Source organism: Ursus arctos, unplaced genomic scaffold (genome assembly GCF_023065955.2).
Source record: "Ursus arctos isolate Adak ecotype North America unplaced genomic scaffold, UrsArc2.0 scaffold_28, whole genome shotgun sequence".
NCBI lineage: Eukaryota > Metazoa > Chordata > Mammalia > Carnivora > Ursidae > Ursus > Ursus arctos.
Window position 1 is genome coordinate 33,274,530 of NW_026622963.1, and position 16,591 is coordinate 33,291,120.

The 16,591-nt window shown below is 56.3% G+C and overlaps 1 protein-coding gene and 1 long non-coding RNA gene across 2 annotated transcripts; one reads left to right on the plus strand and one right to left on the minus strand.

Moving 5' to 3' along the window:
* Window positions 1-2,218: 2,218 nt before the first annotated feature.
* LOC113263698 (uncharacterized) lies at window positions 2,219-12,988 on the minus strand. Its single transcript, XR_007190799.2, has 4 exons — window positions 12,714-12,988; window positions 8,120-11,971; window positions 7,486-7,570; window positions 2,219-7,014 (listed from the first exon to the last, which is right to left on the minus strand). It is a non-coding gene; the product is annotated as an uncharacterized LOC113263698 (long non-coding RNA).
* On the plus strand, window positions 12,664-15,023 carry MESP2 (mesoderm posterior bHLH transcription factor 2). The gene is made up of 2 exons (XM_026510471.4): window positions 12,664-13,640; window positions 14,498-15,023. Exons 1-2 carry the CDS (start codon window positions 12,786-12,788, stop codon window positions 14,765-14,767), a joined length of 1,125 nt encoding a protein of 374 aa, XP_026366256.2. The 5' UTR covers window positions 12,664-12,785; the 3' UTR covers window positions 14,768-15,023.
* The last annotated feature ends 1,568 nt before the right edge of the window (window positions 15,024-16,591 follow it).

Below are 16,591 nucleotides of genomic sequence, written 5' to 3' on the forward strand. Positions count from 1 at the left end.
TGCTGTGGACCACCGGTGTCACATGGGGACTCCCTCCCCATCTCTGGGCCCCAGCTTCTGCTCCTGTGCCACAGGGTAATACTGACTGTGCTGACATTATAAGGATCAGATCATCCTGTGTGGCCTGGGCTATGTGACCCGCAGCCGTGGTCACGTGTGCTACTGTCACTTGGGGCTGGCACTGTGTTGGGGTGTGGCTGGGTCACAGCTTGCTGCCCTGCCATGATATGGGTGTCACGGCCTCCCTCTGCAGATGAGGGAATGGAGGTGTCGAGAGGTTGTCCTGTGTCGCATGGCAAACAGGGGCAGAGTTGGGGCCTGTTTGCCTCTGTCTGGGTCAAAGCCTGTGTTCTGTCCTCCCCACCACCTGTCCAGTCTCCGCTGGAAGATGGGAGGGGCTCCTTTCCTCCTGAAGGCTGCCCCAAGAGTGAGGGTGCTGGTGTGGGGGAACTCCCCCAGAGTCCTCAAGCACCCACAACATCTTGTCACAAGTCACAGGGACGCGTGGAGACAGAAAAAGGTTTCCACACCCACCCTGGACCTGGTGCACCAGAGTCCCTGGGGGACGGAGCTGGAGAATTTGGGTGTGAAGAGTACAGTTGCCCCAGAATTATGAAGCTCAGCCACTTTTGAGAAGCAGTGCCTACAGAGGCCACCCCCCAATCCGGAGAGTGTAAAAAGCACTTGGAGTGCCCAGCCCCCCAGCATGGATCCTAAGCCCCCGTGGGTCACCGATGGATGAGGCAGCGGCCGCCTAGAGCCCCAGGGCAGTCAGGGGGCTCAGCAGGAAGGCCCCCCCGACTTCTCCTCCACCTCCCTCCTTCCACAGCAGCTTCCCAGCTGAGGCCCCCGAGGCTCCCAGGGAGCCCCTTCCAACTAAGATCACCCCCTTTCCTCACACCTTCAGCTCCCGGAGCCTCCGAGTTGGCAAGCCATATGGAATAGATTATTCTGGACCCAAGGTAATCTGATTAACTTAGTCCTGGATCAGCTGGAGGCGCAGCCAGTGGAAGTCACAGGAGCCGAGGGGTGATGAGCAGGGAGGGGGTGGGAAGAAAGGAGAGAGATTTGGCGGATTCCAGGAAAGGCTCCAGGGGAAATGCAGACTCTCTGCAGTTCTGGGAGCGGGGCTGAGAAGGCAGAGAGCGCCTCTCTCTTACGGGAGTCGCATTTACGCTCCTTTGCTTCATCTGGGTAAGCAGAGGAAGATCTAAGCTTTATAGTGTCATGTGCGGAAACCAAGGCATAAAGGGGTTAAGGAGCTGAACCAGCCCAAAGCTGAGATGCAGACATGTGAATGAGGGGGAACCTGTCACATGGCACCTTGGTTTCTCCGACTGTAAAATGGAGCCCAGAACTCCTGGCTGTCTGCTGAGATGTTTTGGGAGACTGCATGCCTTGGTTGGAAGGTTCCCATCTCAGGCCAGAGGGCTGACCCCTGGGTCAGCCAGTGTGGACCAATGTCCTCGAATTCCCAGCCACCACCAGCAGAGGGCACTGCCCAGCCACCTGGGGTTCGGCGATCTGAGCAGAGCACACCTACCTCCAACAGGTCCCGGGCCTTTGTTCTGGGGCCAGGGCCAGGGCGGGGTGGGGTGGTAGGTACCAGGAACCGGAGGTGCAGGGGCCAGCTTAAGAAGTGGCTGAAGCCACACAACGTCAACCCTTGCTCCCACTGACCCCATCCTCGCCTGTTGGAGGGCTATGGGAAGTCTCCTTCTGGACTCTCCCTGTTGCACGCTGCCAGGTGCGGGCTGTGGCACAGAGGCTTATGTTCAGGGAGGGGGTAAAGCCTGCCCGACCTGCCTCCCCGTGTTTTCTCATAGCTTGGGGAGTGTGGCCACCTCTTTCAGTTTACCTTTCATGCATGCAGACTGCTGCCTCTCCCTGCGCAGGCACGATTCCTGACTCACCGAGGGTTGGCCCTGTCTGGCTGCTGTGCCTGTGTAAACTCGGGGACCGCAGAGGGGGCACAGACTCACTTTTCCACATTCCCACGCTAGCCGGGCCTGCCACCCAGTAGCAAACCATGCCAAGCTCACCACCTGTTCTGAGCCCCAGGGCTGTCAGAGGGCAGGCGGGGCCTCCTCCTGGACTTGCCTTACCAGGGGCCGACCTTCGCCCCTGGGGCCCATTACCGGACTCCACTGACTCCTAAAACAACACAAAATGAGCCTCGTTTCTTTAAAAAAAAAAAAAAAAAAAACAAGTGGGTGAAGCCAGTTCAGTGCCAGGGTGATGGGCTGTGACTCCCAGACGGGCTTGCCCTCTCTGGAGCCCTGTGGGCTCGTCTGTCCACTGGGAAAAACACACATCTGTGTGCAGAGAGGCAGCGCAAGCTAGAGCCCAGGGAAATGAGGAGGAGGGGGCAGGAGGGCAGGGCCCAAGCAGGGCTGCCCGGTCCCCTGACCTTCCCTATACACTCCTGGGAGCCAAGGTTGAAAAAAGACCCCAAGTTGACAGAAACTTGACAGGGGATGCCTTGGGCTCTGTGCCCTTCCCAAGTCTGCGGTACGGAACTGCAGCGGCCGACTTAGGACACCAGCCCCTGCAGAAAGCACAAGATGGAGCTTCCTCCAGGCAGGATGCACGGCTTGCGAGCTCCCTGTAACACCACCCCTACCCTTGCTGACTGCTCACAACAGCACGGTGAGGTGCCAGGACAGTGACGAGGCACCTGCCAGGTCACTGGGTGGCTAGGGCCTTCAGTCAACTCCAAGGGCAGAGAAAGCAGGGGAGGGAGGGCACTCCCAGAGGTATCTGACTTCAGGCCCAATAAAAAGCAGAGTGGGGGCTCCTAGGACTGAGCTGGAATACCTGCCCCGGACGTGGGGGAGTGAGAAGCCTTTGGGAAGAGGATTCTTGGCCAGAGGCTGGGGGACAGGGATGTCCCCGGACACAATGGAGAACAGCTGGGGGAGGGGACAGAGCTTAAACTGAGCAGATACGAAATCACCCAGGGTCAGTACTGGTTATTTGTGAAAGGATGAACCCTCAGTTCTGGAGGCTCCCCCACCAAGAGAAATCCAAGATCCAGCCCCTGGCCTGAGCCGAGCGAGTTTCTTCACCCTTGGAGATCACGCCCAGCCCCCGGCCCTGGGAGTGCACACGCAGCGCCCAGCACAGTGGCAGAGGCGGCCAGGATAGCTGGGCACCCCAAACCAGGTGAGCCTCGACAGCCCACCTCCAGGGCTCCCCAAGGCCGGCCTGCAACTTCAGAACAGCCTCCGCCGCCCCCTGCCTGCAGTTCCCCTGATGGGAATTCATAATGGTTAGAAAAGATCAAAGGTCCACGTGAAGACGTACTGGGGAGTGGCAGAGCCGAGCTGCGGAAAAGCCCGTTCAACAGCACTCCACTGACAGACGCACACACGAAAGAGAACACAGATGGAAAACGCAACCCCCACACAGAAGGGCATCCAGTGGTACCACGCGTGTTAGGAGGGTCCACTGTACGAACGTGTACGTGTGCAGAAAGGGTCTCGGGGCACCCACCCCATCTCTAACAACGTCCCATGACTTACTTGGTGTGTACGTGTGGTGGGGGGGCAGGTCTGGGTTCTGGGAGGTGTCAAGGGAGACTTTTTTAAAAGATTTTATTCATTTATTTGAGAGAGAGCGAGAAAGACAGAGCGCACACACGAGTGAAGGGAGGGGCAGAGGGAGAGGGAGAAGCAGGCTCTCCCCTGAGTAGGGAGCCCGATGCGGGGCTCGATCCCAGGACCCCCGGATCATGACCTGAACTGAAGGCAGACGCTTAGCGACTGAGCCTCCCAGGCGCCCCCAAGGGAGACTATTAAAGTAAGCATCTCACCTGTAGTGCTTAAATTCTTCACGAGGAGTTTACATCATATATTACCTGTGCAGATTAAAAACAATTTTTAATATCTAGGTGTAAGGATGTCACTATGTGGAAAGCCAAAAGGCACCTGAGTGTGTACTAGAGAACGTGTTACCCAAACTGCCACCACATCACGGAGAACCAGACATGCCCTAAACACTGCATCGCACAAGTACAGCTACTGATGGGGCGGCCCGGGCGGCTCAGTCGGCTGAGTGTCTGACTCTTGATTTCAGCTCAGGTCGTGATCTCAGGGTTGAGAGACTGAGCCCCGCGTCAGGCTCCACGCTCAGTGGGGGTCTGCTGGAGATTCTCTCTCCCCCTCTGCTCCTCCCCCCACCTCACTCACACACACACGCTCTCTCTCAAATATATAAGTAAAATCTAAAAAAAAAAAAATACATCTACTGATATGGAGAATGTTAATACATTAGCGAGAAAAGTTGGTCACAAAACAACATGCTTTTTTCATACCCAAAGAACTTGAAAGCAGGGACGAGAACAGAGATTTGCACGCCAACTTGTGTAGGAGCATTAGGGACAACGGCCAAAAGGTGGAAACAACCCGCATGTCCGGCAACAGATGAATGGACAAGCGGAATGTGGTCTATATGTACACCGGAATATTTATCAGCCACAGAAAGGACTGAAGCCGGGACGCATGACACACCGTGGACGAACCTTGAGGACATTACGAAGTAAGCCATACACCAAGAGCGCGCACCGTATGATCCCACCGCCACGAGGCACCCAGAACAGCCAGATTCGTAGAGACAGGACACGGCTGAGAGGTTACCAGGGGCTGGGGGTAAAGGGAGTTACTGCTTAATGGATACAGCGCTTTTACTCAAGGTGATGGAAAGCTATGGAAAGAAGTGATAGCTGCAGAACACTGCGGATATAATTAACACCACTCAAAAACGGTTAAGATGGCAAATTTTGTTATATATATTTTACATTTTTTAAATGCAGTATACAAAACTAAGCCCCCTTGTGGCTTCTGGGGCCAGGAGGCTGGGTCTTCTCTCCCAGAGCCTGGGCTGCGGGAGTGCGCGCCACTCGCTCTCCCCCCCGTCCTTCCCGAGAGCTGCAGGACCGCAGGTGGTCACTTCTCTCCAGCAGGCAGGCAGGCAGAACTTCTGGAGTCCCGCATGCCGAACCCATGACGCTCCAGCTAATCCTCCCAGCAAGGACACCCATTTCATAGACGAGGAGACTGAGGCTCACAGGATGGAGCCCAGGCATGGCTGGCCCTAGGCCTGAGCCCCCTCCACTGGGCCTTGTTGCCCTGGGAGCTGGACCAGGCAGTCCTGGGGCCTCTGCCCAGGCTCCCTGGCCCAGCCTTCTTGTTCGAGGAAGAGCAGCGGGTCCACCTCTGCAGCCCTGGCCTGCTGGGCAGCTCCCCAGATGCCTGTGCCTCTCCCAGCCCTCAGGGGCCATGGCCTTCCTGCTGTTGTCCACATTCTCAGCCATGGGCTCCTTGGCCCACGCCCAGCCCCTGCCCCGGTCAGCCCTCACCCGTGTGACTGCGGTCTTCCCGCCTCCAGCTCCTCACCTTCCCACCCTCTCCTTCCTCAGGATGTCTGTGGTTCTCATTGCCTCCCTCCCTGACAGTCCAAACTTCCCACTCAGTAGCCTTTCCAACCCCGCCTCCAACCGCTCGCTAGACCACAGCCTCTCCCACGGCTCCCGGCCCACCTGCACTGCCCAGACCGGTGCTGGGCTTCGGGCTCCCAGATGTGGGCTCCCACCTTGTCCCTCTGCCAGGACGGCTGCACCTCCGCTTGGAGAATACCCACAACTCCGGGTCCCCCCCAACCCCGGGACCAGCCCAGATCACTTGGCTGGGTAGTGCCTCTCTGTGGCCCTGGGCTCCCCGTACACCAGGTCACGGCAGACGCAGAAGCTGTCTTTCCCCTCCTCCAAGTTCTGAATTCCCAGAGGCTCGGCCCTCCCTGGAGCCTCCCCTCGGCCTGGGACAAGTTTCCCCATGGTGTGATGCCTGGCCTCCGTGGGTCTGAATCCTGACTCTGGGGAATGAAGGCCAAGGAACTGATTTCCCTGGGCCTGGCCCATCTAAGCACGGGGAGAACCACGGGCTTGAAGTCATGGGGTCTGAGCACTGACGAGGTTCCTGCAGGCACAGTGTCGGGCAACTGTGCAGTCTAGAAGTGCTCAGAAGACCGGGCGGTCGTGAGGCCCTGTCAGACTGACCTTGCCCTGTTGGCTTCAGTCTCTGGGCCTCCTGGTGACACTGATGGCACTCTGCTGGGCAGGGCCTTGTTATGCACCAGCCCCCAGAGCCAGGAGAGGGGCCTAACGGGCCGGTGGATTCGGAACTCCTGTCCTCCCTCACTCCCCCCTCCCCCACGCCAAACCCCCAGGACACAGGCCCTACCTCTTCCCTGGGCCTCCCAGGGTGGGGACCTGCAGCCTCCCACCCCCACCCCAGAGAAACTTTCTGGGGTTTCTGAGAGGACCTGCTGCTGGACTGTTTTGGAGGCCCCCGAACACCCTCGTTCCCAAGTCGACACCTTCTGCCCTGGGGGAGGTGGCCTTGTGTCAACAGGCAGAGAGGAGGTGTGAAGGCAGCCACAGTGGCCAAGGCGGAGGCTGGGCTGGCCCTTGCTGCTCCCTGGTAATGAGAATACCACACAGCTGCTGTAGCCCCCGTGTGCCCAGCCTCTCCTTCCCTCCCGTGTTCCCACAGCCTGACCACTCCCAGGGCCTGGAAGGCACCCAAGGGGGAGGGAGGCAAAGAAGACCTAGAGGGCAGAGGCCAGGCCTTCACCTGCCTCCAGGTCCTTGGGCCTGCTCCCAGGGGCCCTGCACTGCCTGCCCAGGGAGAAAGAGCGGGTGGAGGCTTCCAGGAGCGGGGCTGGGGCCTATGCTGAGTCACCAAGAGCAGGATGGGCCCCGTCACCGGCCTGCCACAGCCTCTCGCAGGGCCAGAGCTGACTGAGCACGCTCAGGGTCCAACCTGGGGCTCGGCCTTTCTCATCTGACTGCCGGCCTGGGACAAAGTCCGGGGCAGTCGCTAGGGGAGGATGAGTTTCCTCACCTGGATGAAAGGATCACCGTCAGCTGACTGGGGCCACACTGGCAAGCTGAGGCAAGGGTCGTGGTCACCTTATGGTTCCAGCCTACACACGAGGAGGCCAGCTGAGCCAGGGCTTCAGGTACAGAGAACAGGGGTGAGAGTGTCAGGGGTGCTGAGGCACCTGGGAGGCCTCGTTGTGCACCCCAGCCCAGCCCAAGATGGCCTGAAGGGGCCCCGTGGCTCCTCGCACTGACACTGCCCAGAGCCTGGAGGCGGCTGCCCCATCCTCTCCCTGATTCTTGGCCTGGCTCTGAAGGTACCTCAGGGGTCCTCACGTCCAACCCCCTCGTTTTATGGGGCCAGCTCCTGCCTGTGCCTAGTGTGTACTCGTTTGCCGCTTCTTGATCACCTCCACAAACAGACCATTCACTCCCTCATAAGACAGCCCTTCCAATCTCAGGAAGTTCTTCAGTCTCCCTGGAGTATTCTCTTCTAGGCACCTGGAGACAACCATCAGATCCCGAAGTTTTTGTTTTGTGCACAAAACATCCCCGAGTCCTTTGACTATTTCTCTGGTGACCTGGCTTGAAGCCCTGTCACTTACCTTGCTCTCCTTGGCTAGGGCCTGTTTCCTTCCATCATGAATGGTGGCCCCCACATTTGACCACTTACTCTGGCAATGACCCATCCTGCAGAGGGAATAAGAGACTGTCACCTCCTTGGTGGAAGACCCCCTTTCCCCCCCATTTCTCACCAGTGGGATCACCTTTGTTTTCCACGCGTGCTGCTGGTTACCTGCCACCTGAGCCCAAACTAAAAGGGAGGACACGTGGAGCTCTGTTGATCCCACCTTATTAGATCTGGTAGGCTGTTCCAGCCCGTCAGCCTCTCTTTAGATCCTGGCTGTTACCCAATTCATTTGCTGCATTTGGACCCTACCCCAAATTGGATCAATTCATATCTCCATTCAAGATCGTAACGATGCCCCTGGTGAGGCTGGGAATAGAGCTGGAGGCACCACCATCGCAGGAGACCTTCCTGCAGGTGAACACCCATCTGGGCATCCGTGGGAACACTGATCTGTTACGAACTCACGTACCTGTCACCCAGCTCACATGGCCCTATTTGTTGACAAGGATACCCTGGCACTTCATTATGTGGACAGGAATTACATGTGGCTGTTCATACACACCCAAATGTCAATGACTTAGACAAACTGGTGATTTGTTTTCTCTCACATTAAAGAAACTCAGGGACAGACAGTCCTGGGCCAGTATGGTGCTTCCTTGCTGTCGCCAATGCCACAGGCTTCTGTCTGCTCCATCATCCCTAGTGGATGACTTCTGTCCTTGGGATGGCTTCAGTGTCACCAAATGGTTGCTGAAGCTCCAGCCATCACATTTCCCGGGAAGAACATAAAAGGGGATAGAAACACGGGAGTGTACCTCTCTGCTTTAAAGAGCTTTCCTAGAAGCCCCAACCAATATTTCTGCTAACATCTCATTGGCCATTCCATGAGCAAAAGAGGCTGGGAAATGTTTTCTAGCTGGGCCTATTGCCACCCACAAAACACAGTCCTGTTATCAAAAAAGATGTAAGAATAAAGGCTGTCACAGATGCTGTGTGTGTGCGCAACTAGAAGGGTCTGCCAGACTCGTGAACATTCCACTGACCCTGTTTCCCTGACTGAACCACCACCTCCTCCCATCACAGGAAGCAGGGGGTGAACCCGGTGCCAGTGGCCTGCTGAGGCCCAGAAGTTAATCACCTTATCTAACAGCATACAGCTGTGGCTGTCCCTCCTTTTAACAGGAGAGTCAGATGAGGAAGAGAGGAGAGCCCAGCTTGTTCACCAAGCACCTGGGGCTCGTTCCCACATAGAGGGAGGAATGCTTGAGGGTCCCAGAGCAAGCTGGACAAGCACCTGGGCCAGGACCCAGCCTGCCAGGAGAAGCAGGTTCAGACCCTCCATTTCCTAGCCTTGGCTGGGCTGGTGGGCTCTGGCTCCGGCTCCAGGCATCTGGGCTCTCCTGCTCCCTCTGCGTTGTAGCTGTGGTGACCGCTGCCACAGGCCAGGGGCTGGAGCACCCTGCTGAGGACGACCCCCATGCTGGGTCCACGGAGGAAAAGGTGGAGGAGGCGGATAGGGCGGGATGTGCCAGGCCTGCTGCTGGAGTCTCAGGAATGGAAGGAATCACCTTCTTCAAGGGCCAAGATGAAAAGATACCAGCCCCCTTTCCCCCCAACCTAGTCCTTTACCTACTTCATTCTGCTGCCCCTGAACTCGCTGTAAGCAAGACTTACAAACGCAGGCTCTAAGCCTATGCTAAGCACTATGCCATGCACCATCTTTACGTATTCCAACAATCACCCTGGAAATCAGAATCCCCCACTTCACAGATGAGAAAACAGATGCTGAGTAAGTTGTCCAATTTCTCATGGCTCATGAGGGGTGGAGCTGGGACTCTAAACCCAGGTCAGTCCCATTCCATGGCCCAGCCTCCTCACCATCCAGTGACACCACCTCCCTGTGCTAAGTGGAGGCCCAGTGTGGGGATTCACTTTGGGATCCCCCCCCCCGGTGAATGGGGCTGGCAGACAGTGTGTCCCTGTGCTTCCAGAACCTGGCTGAAGGGCCTGGCGAAGAGCCAGGGCCCCACCTTCCAGAACTCATGCTCTGGCATCCCAGTCAGTCTGAGACCTGGGCTCTGGGGCTAGCCGAAACCAAGAGAGGAGGCCAGGCTATCCTAGAGAGGAAAGGAGAGTAAGCAGGGCCCTGTGCTGGAGGGGGATTCCCATTATTCACCAAATCCTTTCACAGGAAATCCCTCCAGGCTGGCTCTAAGGATAATTCTGAATTTTTGGACCCTTCCTGGAGATCGTGAGGCCATTCCACCTCTCCAGGTCTACCTCCTGTGCACAAGGCAATGCCATTTGGCAAAAACTAAACACAGACTAAAGATGCATCAGGAAAGTGCTAGAAAATACTATAGGGGTGAGTCAGAACACTCAGTATCAACAGCACATTAATCTGAAACTTCAGAATCCAGATCAAGAAACATACAAGAAACCTGACGGATTTTTGCTTACCACTGTCAGTTACATGTAAATCAATTCCGAGACAGTACAGCCACGAGTTCAACCTAAAGAGTGTAGGATCGACTGTTTTCCAAGTCCTCACTGCCCTTAGGAAAAAGTTGGGTTTGTTTTGTTTTGACTTGGTTTAAATCCTTTTAAGTCACGAAATACTACATAACTGCCTGTTTCTTTCCAGAGAAAGCTTATTTGGATTCAAGGCCACCGTTAAGTGAGTCACCTTCTTTTTGTGCCGTGGACACATCAGAAACTCCCCCTCCTTATTCACGGCAGCTCGGGTAAACTAAACAGGGGTTGCCCTGACCGACGTTGTTCAATGCCAATTATTCCTTCATCATCACGTTAGACTGGTGACTTGGGGCATATTTTCTCTGATATTTTAAAAAATAAGTACTGAGCAGAAAGTGATGTCATCTCCTCATTGAAGGTTTGTCTGCACCTCCTGCCACTTTTTTCCAGTTAACACGATCTGCTCTAATGTTTGTATAACGTTTAAACGTTCATCCATTTACATCACCTATGACCCTCTACGAGTCAGCTAAGTGTCTCCTGATGGGGCGTGCTCTAAGACACACTGCTGAATTAAAGAGACCTAGTGACAAGGCACCCGGGTGGCTCAGTCAGCTAAGCGTCCAACTCTTGACTTCGGCTCAGGTCATGATCTCAGGGTCGTGAGATCGAGCCTCTTGTCAGGCTTGGTGCTGGGCGTGGAGCCTGCTTGGGATTCTCCCTCTGCCTCCCCCCAACACCTCCATCAGGCTCCCTGCTTAGCGGGGAGTCTGCTTCTCCCTCTGCCTCTGCCCCCCTCCCGCACCGTGCGCTTTCGTGCTCTCTCACATAAATAAAACCTTAAGAAAAAAAAAGCAACTTACAAATAGGCTGCAGTGTTACCTCATTTACATACGTCCCTGTGGACGTGTGGCTAAGTCTGGAGGGGCACATGACAACCTGAGGGCTGCTACCTTTGCTGAGGGGTTTCAGGGACCCCAGGTTTACTTGAAATGCTCCCATTGCTGCCAAAGAGAATGTATTAGTTATGTAATTTGTGTAACTAAATGTTTATTTTTAGGAAGAGCCACAAGTACTACAAGGCCATTATTTATCACTTCAAGCTGATACAGGCCAATCTATCCCAGAAACATCATCATGTTGACCTTTCGTTACTGATTGCTCTTTTTTTTTCCCCCCACGTCACACTTCTGCTCCAAGGTCCATCTGGCAATCCAACTTCTTAGCCTGGCCCTTTTCAAGCTCTGCCCCAGCTTTCCACAACAGCACCCCCACACACTGTTCCGGAAGCCCCTTAGCATGTCCCACTGTCAGGCCTTTGCTTAAGCAGTTCCCACAGCCAGAATGCTCCCTAAATGCCTCTCTCCTTAACCAAGTCCTACTCACGGTTCAAGGCCCAGCAGTGACCTCCCCAGCTCTGGGGCCAGAGCTCTACAGCCCGTGGCCCTCATGTGGCCCTTAGCTTCAGAGTTCAGCCCTTTCTTCGAAGATCACAAAGGACACCGATGCCTCCTTTAAACTGTAATCACTGCTGAGAAGAGCTTTACTATCTCCAAGTTTATACTATGAGACTATAATAACAGTCCCACGAATAGATATTATAATCATTATTCTTGTTTTATAGAGCACAAGCTCAGCCTCAGACAGGTTAAGGGCCCTGCCCAAGGGCACACAGCCAGTTAGTGGTGGAGCTACTAAATGTATAATGGCCTGTTTACTTGTCTCTCAGCACAAACCTGAAATGTCATGAGAGCCGAGACCACAACTAACTTGTTCTCGCTGGTGTGCCTGAACTTTACAGCCGCTAAATAAATACGAACTAAATGAGTAATGCCTACAGCATCTTGAAATGTCAGTACCTTCCTTATGAAATGATAGCAGCAACCATTTAGCTCACCTGCCAGGCCCAAACTGAATGGTTCCACAGATGGTTCCACTTAGTACCAGCAGCCATCCCAGGTGGTGGGTACTTTGGATTATTATTGCTATGAGATTGAAGGAAACTTGAGTCTCAGAGGAGTTAAGTGACTTGCCCCAGGTCACACAGCAAATAGACTCAGGCCTGCTTGGGGGCTCACCTTTCCCCATTTTCATCACCCACTGCTCCCTATCCCTCTTCTCCAGGCTGCTCTATTTTTCAGGGATGGAAACTATCTGTGGGTAGTGAGATGACTTTCCTCATGTCATTCAGCAAACCAGCAAGCATGGGTGCCAGGAGCAACCCAGGAAGGATGCACCTGTATGTCCCCCTACTTCCACCCCACCCCACAGCGCTGTGGGCAAATCCCTCAGGGCTTGTCTTGCCGACTTCTCCAGCACACCTGCAGACAGTGAGCGGAAGTTCTGGGCAAAGTTCCTCCCACCTCGGGGGGAGGGGTGCCGGTGATGAGAGAGGCGGCCACTCTTTGCATGGGTCCACTCTTCACATGAGGGAAGGCTATCCCTCAGGCGATGGCACTGCCCACCACTGTCGGGCTCCTGGGCACTCACCATGCCACGAGTCCGGGTGGGTGGGAACTCGGTGAGAAGCTTAGCAGCTCCATCCAGATGCGAATTGTCCCTCCCACACTTCCCGGGCTGCAGGGGCCTCCATTAGAGCCCCCGAGGAGTCAGAATCCACACCTCCGCAAATGGGCCCGCTTTCCCAAGGCCCCCCCTGCCCAGGCCTTCCCTGGGCTCTGTGGGTTTTGACACCTCTCTGTAACCTGGCAGGGGGCCACCTCTCACCTTTGGTCCAGATAAAAGCTCAGGCCTGGAGGTGGCCAGCCCAGCCTCCCAGAGCCCGCAGCAGCCCCGGCGATGGCCCAGTCCCCTCCTCTGCACAGCCTCCTGGGCCACGACCACTGGATCTTGCCCCAGGGCTGGGGCTGGGCCAGCCACCCGGACTCCACGTCCCCGGCCTCCTCCTCATCGGACTCGTCGGGCTCTTGCCCCTGCGACGGCGCCCGCGGCCCCTCGCTGCCCGCGCTCCCGGCCCGCAGCGCCCGCGCCGCAGAGGCCGTCCCGACGGCGCCGGGAAGAGGCCGCAGCGGCCCAGCCGGCGGACAGCGGCAGAGCGCCAGCGAGCGCGAGAAGTTGCGCATGCGCACGCTCGCCCGCGCCCTGCACGAGCTGCGCCGCTTTCTGCCGCCGTCCGTGGCGCCCGCCGGCCAGAGCCTCACCAAGATCGAGACGCTGCGCCTGGCCATCCGCTACATCGGCCACCTGTCGGCCGTGCTGGGCCTCAGCGAGGAGAGCCTGCAGCGGCGGCGACGGCGGCGCAGCGACGGGGCAGTGTCTCGGGGCTGCCCGCTCTGCCCCGACGGCGGGTCCGCGCAGGCGCAGACGCAGACGCAGGTGCAGGTGCGCGCCCCCGGCCTGGATTCCGCCGGAGGCGCTGCCGCGTCGTGGGGGTCTCCGCCGGCCTGTCCCGCAGCCCTAGCGGCGCCCGAGCGCCTGGGGAGCAGGGTCCCCGACATGAATCCCTGGGTTACACCCCCTTACTGCCCTGGGATGCCGTCGCCCCCGCAGCTCTCCCAAGGGAGAGCCCCCGAGACGGCCCTTTGGACACCGCCGCAGGCCTGTTCCGGAATGCGGACGTCCCCAGAACCTAGGAACCAGGCCATACCCTGGACGCCGCCCCCCGCGACCCCGGAGCTGGCTGTAGTATACCAGGTATGCACGCAGTCCTGTGCAATTCACTTCCCTCGGGGTGGTCCCCACGTTCATTCGGAAATGGAGCGAGTGGGTAGGGTCGAGTCTGCAGAGAATCTCATGCTTTTTAGATCACGGTTTATCTAATCCAACCCAGTTAGGGGTAGAGAGAAGCTGAAGGGAGTATGGAGAGGAGCCTAACCTCCTTGGGGAAAGAGGTTCGGTCCCAGGTCATTAAGGCCACCACCACCTCTACTTAGAAGTCTTCGAAGCCACGTTAAAGAGGGGGAATCCTCAGACTTGCTCCAGAGGCAAGATGAAAGGTACCAAGAGCCACTGGCAGGGAATTTGCTCCAAGTGCTCCATTAAGGTTTGGGGGGAGGGAGACTGGCCAGCCCCAGGGGTGGGGACTTCCAGAGTAGACGGGCTTGGAGCTGGTGACCTTCCTGTTTCCTTTAAACTTCATTTGTTCATGAGGCCCATGAGTGAATGAATCATGGTCCATAAGAGCATATCCGTAACCAAAATTTACTGCTTGCTCACTGTTGGCCCAACACCGTTCTTGGCACTGATCATGTATTAACTCAGCCAGTCCTCCAGCAACTCTATGGAGTAGGTACTGCTATCATCAGCCCCATTTTACAGATGAGAAAACCAAATAAAAGAGGTTGAGTTCTTAAAACTAGTTAGTAGCAGAGGTGGGATTTGAACCCCCGGAGTGTATCTCCAGAGCAAGTGTTCACCACTTAGCTTCACTGCATCCATGGCGCCCAGGACTGTCCAGAAGCTGCCAGTCATGCTCCAGGAAGCGTCCAGGTTCAAGGTCTCAGGGCATCAGGCAGTGGCCCACTAACCAGCTGCTTTTGTCTCTCTTGCAGGGAATCTCTGTGTCTCCAGAGTCCTGTCTGTTGCCAGAAACCCCACCCCTCCTGTCCCGCCCAGCATGCCAGAGACTCCAGCCTCAGACCCAGTGGGGATGCTGGAACCATAGTGCAGAGGTGCTCCCCAGCTCAGAGGACCAGGGACCAGGCCCTGCCTTCCAGCTCAGTGACGAAAGCCCCTCCCAGAGTTCAGGCCTGCAGCTTAGTGGCTGCCCTGAACTTTGGCAAGAAGATTTGGAGGCGGCCCACCTGGGCATCTTCTACTAATAGCCTTGCCTGTCCCCTTGTGAGCCAGGAATCAGGCCTCTGGTGTGGAGTGTCCTCCTCGTTTGCTACTTGCTGTGGTCTTCAAGCTATTTTTAAGCCAAGGATCTCTTTTCCAAGTGATGTCTTTCACGGAGAGGCAGTGTCGGAAACAGAGTGGGTGGCCTCTCTGGCTGGAGTCAGGGCTGGGGGAGTGGCCTCCACTCCGAGACACCCCCCAGAATGACCAGTGCTCTGCAGAGCACTGGCTGAGCTGCGGCAAGGTGATGGCTGCTTGACCACAGAGTTGGCCAGGCTGGGACTGCTGGGAGAGTGGGTTCTGGGTGGGGGGAAGGGGAGAGAAGCCTGTACGCTTCGATTTTTGTACTTCTTTAAAAAACAACAAAAACGTTGGTTTGGTCTGTTTTTCTTCTATCAACCTGGGTTTTTATTGCCTCTGGAGAAGGATGAATGTACCCTCCTGCAGGGAACCGTCCTGCTGCTCTTCCCGGCCCCGGGTCTAGGCCTCCTGAGGTTGGTGTGTGCCCTCCCGTGCCACTGTGACACGTCTTCATCTGCAGGGGCTCCACTTGGCCTGCCGTGCGAGGTGGCACAGGTGGGGGTTAACGTTTGGGCCTGCGCGCTCGCCTCCGACCCAGCACCACTACCTCGTCCTTTCCTCTGCCTGCAGTCCCGCTGACCCGCAGGGCTCTTTCACAATTACGGGAAAGTGTTCTTGAAGGATGCGTGGTGGTTCGCTTCCACAAGTGAGGCCCAGCGTTATTTGTTTCTAGGGCTACCGTAAGAAAAGAGCACACATCAGGCGGCTTGGAGAACAGAAATACAATTTTCTCACAGTTCAGGAGGCTAGAGTCCAAGATCAGTGTCAGCCGGTTTAGTTTCTGCAGCCTCTCCCCCTGGCTTGCGGAGGGCCGCCTCCTCTCTGTGTCCTCACTTCCTTACGCCGCGCTCTGTGCGCCTGGCTTACTCACTGCTGGTAAGACTCCCAGTCATACTGGATTACGGACCCCTCCCATGGGACCTTTTACGTTCATTACCTCTTTAGAAGTGCCATCTCTGAACACATTCACGTTCTGAGGTCCTGGGGGTTAGAAATTCACCATGGATGTTGGGGGAACAGAGTTCAGCCCATAATACCCATAATGCCAGAGAGAAAACCCTCCCCAGCTAGCAGGGAGAATTAGAGGAAAGTAAGTGGTTAAAGCCCGGGTAGAGGATGGGAGTTTATATAAGGTACTTAGGGACCAGAGGGGATGTGACAGCCTGGTGGGAGGTGGGGCTGACAACACTTTCTTGAGTTACCCGATCCACATTAATGCTGCTGCATTGATTTATGCTGCCTTGAGTAAGAGTAAGGTACCTCTAGAATCTGGAGGAAAGAACGCCACCCGCGATCCGTTAACAATGGCCACCATGGGCTTGGGAGCCGATGGTGGTGGTGACTTCATTCTGTATATACTGACCTGGTTAGGGGAGAACTGCAGGATGTCGGGGGTGGGTACTGAAGGATGTTTGCCAAGAGGGGCGAGTGGAGAGTGACCCAGGCAGAAGAAACAGCGTGTCCAGAGCTGACAGAGGTGATGAATAGAGTGGGAAAAGGAGCTCATAGACAAAGTTGTGGGGATCCTGTATGGCCTCTTTCTCGGGTGCTGCGGAGGCACTAAAGGCAGGGAACGGGGAGTGAGTCGGTCAGAGGCACAGGTGGTCCCTTCGGCTGCTTGGCAGCAATGCCGCTGTCACAGGGCAGGGCAGGAGAAGGAGGGGGAGGAAGGCCAGAGCACAAGCTGCCTGAGCACTCAGCCACACGCAGGGCCAGCCATCCGACCC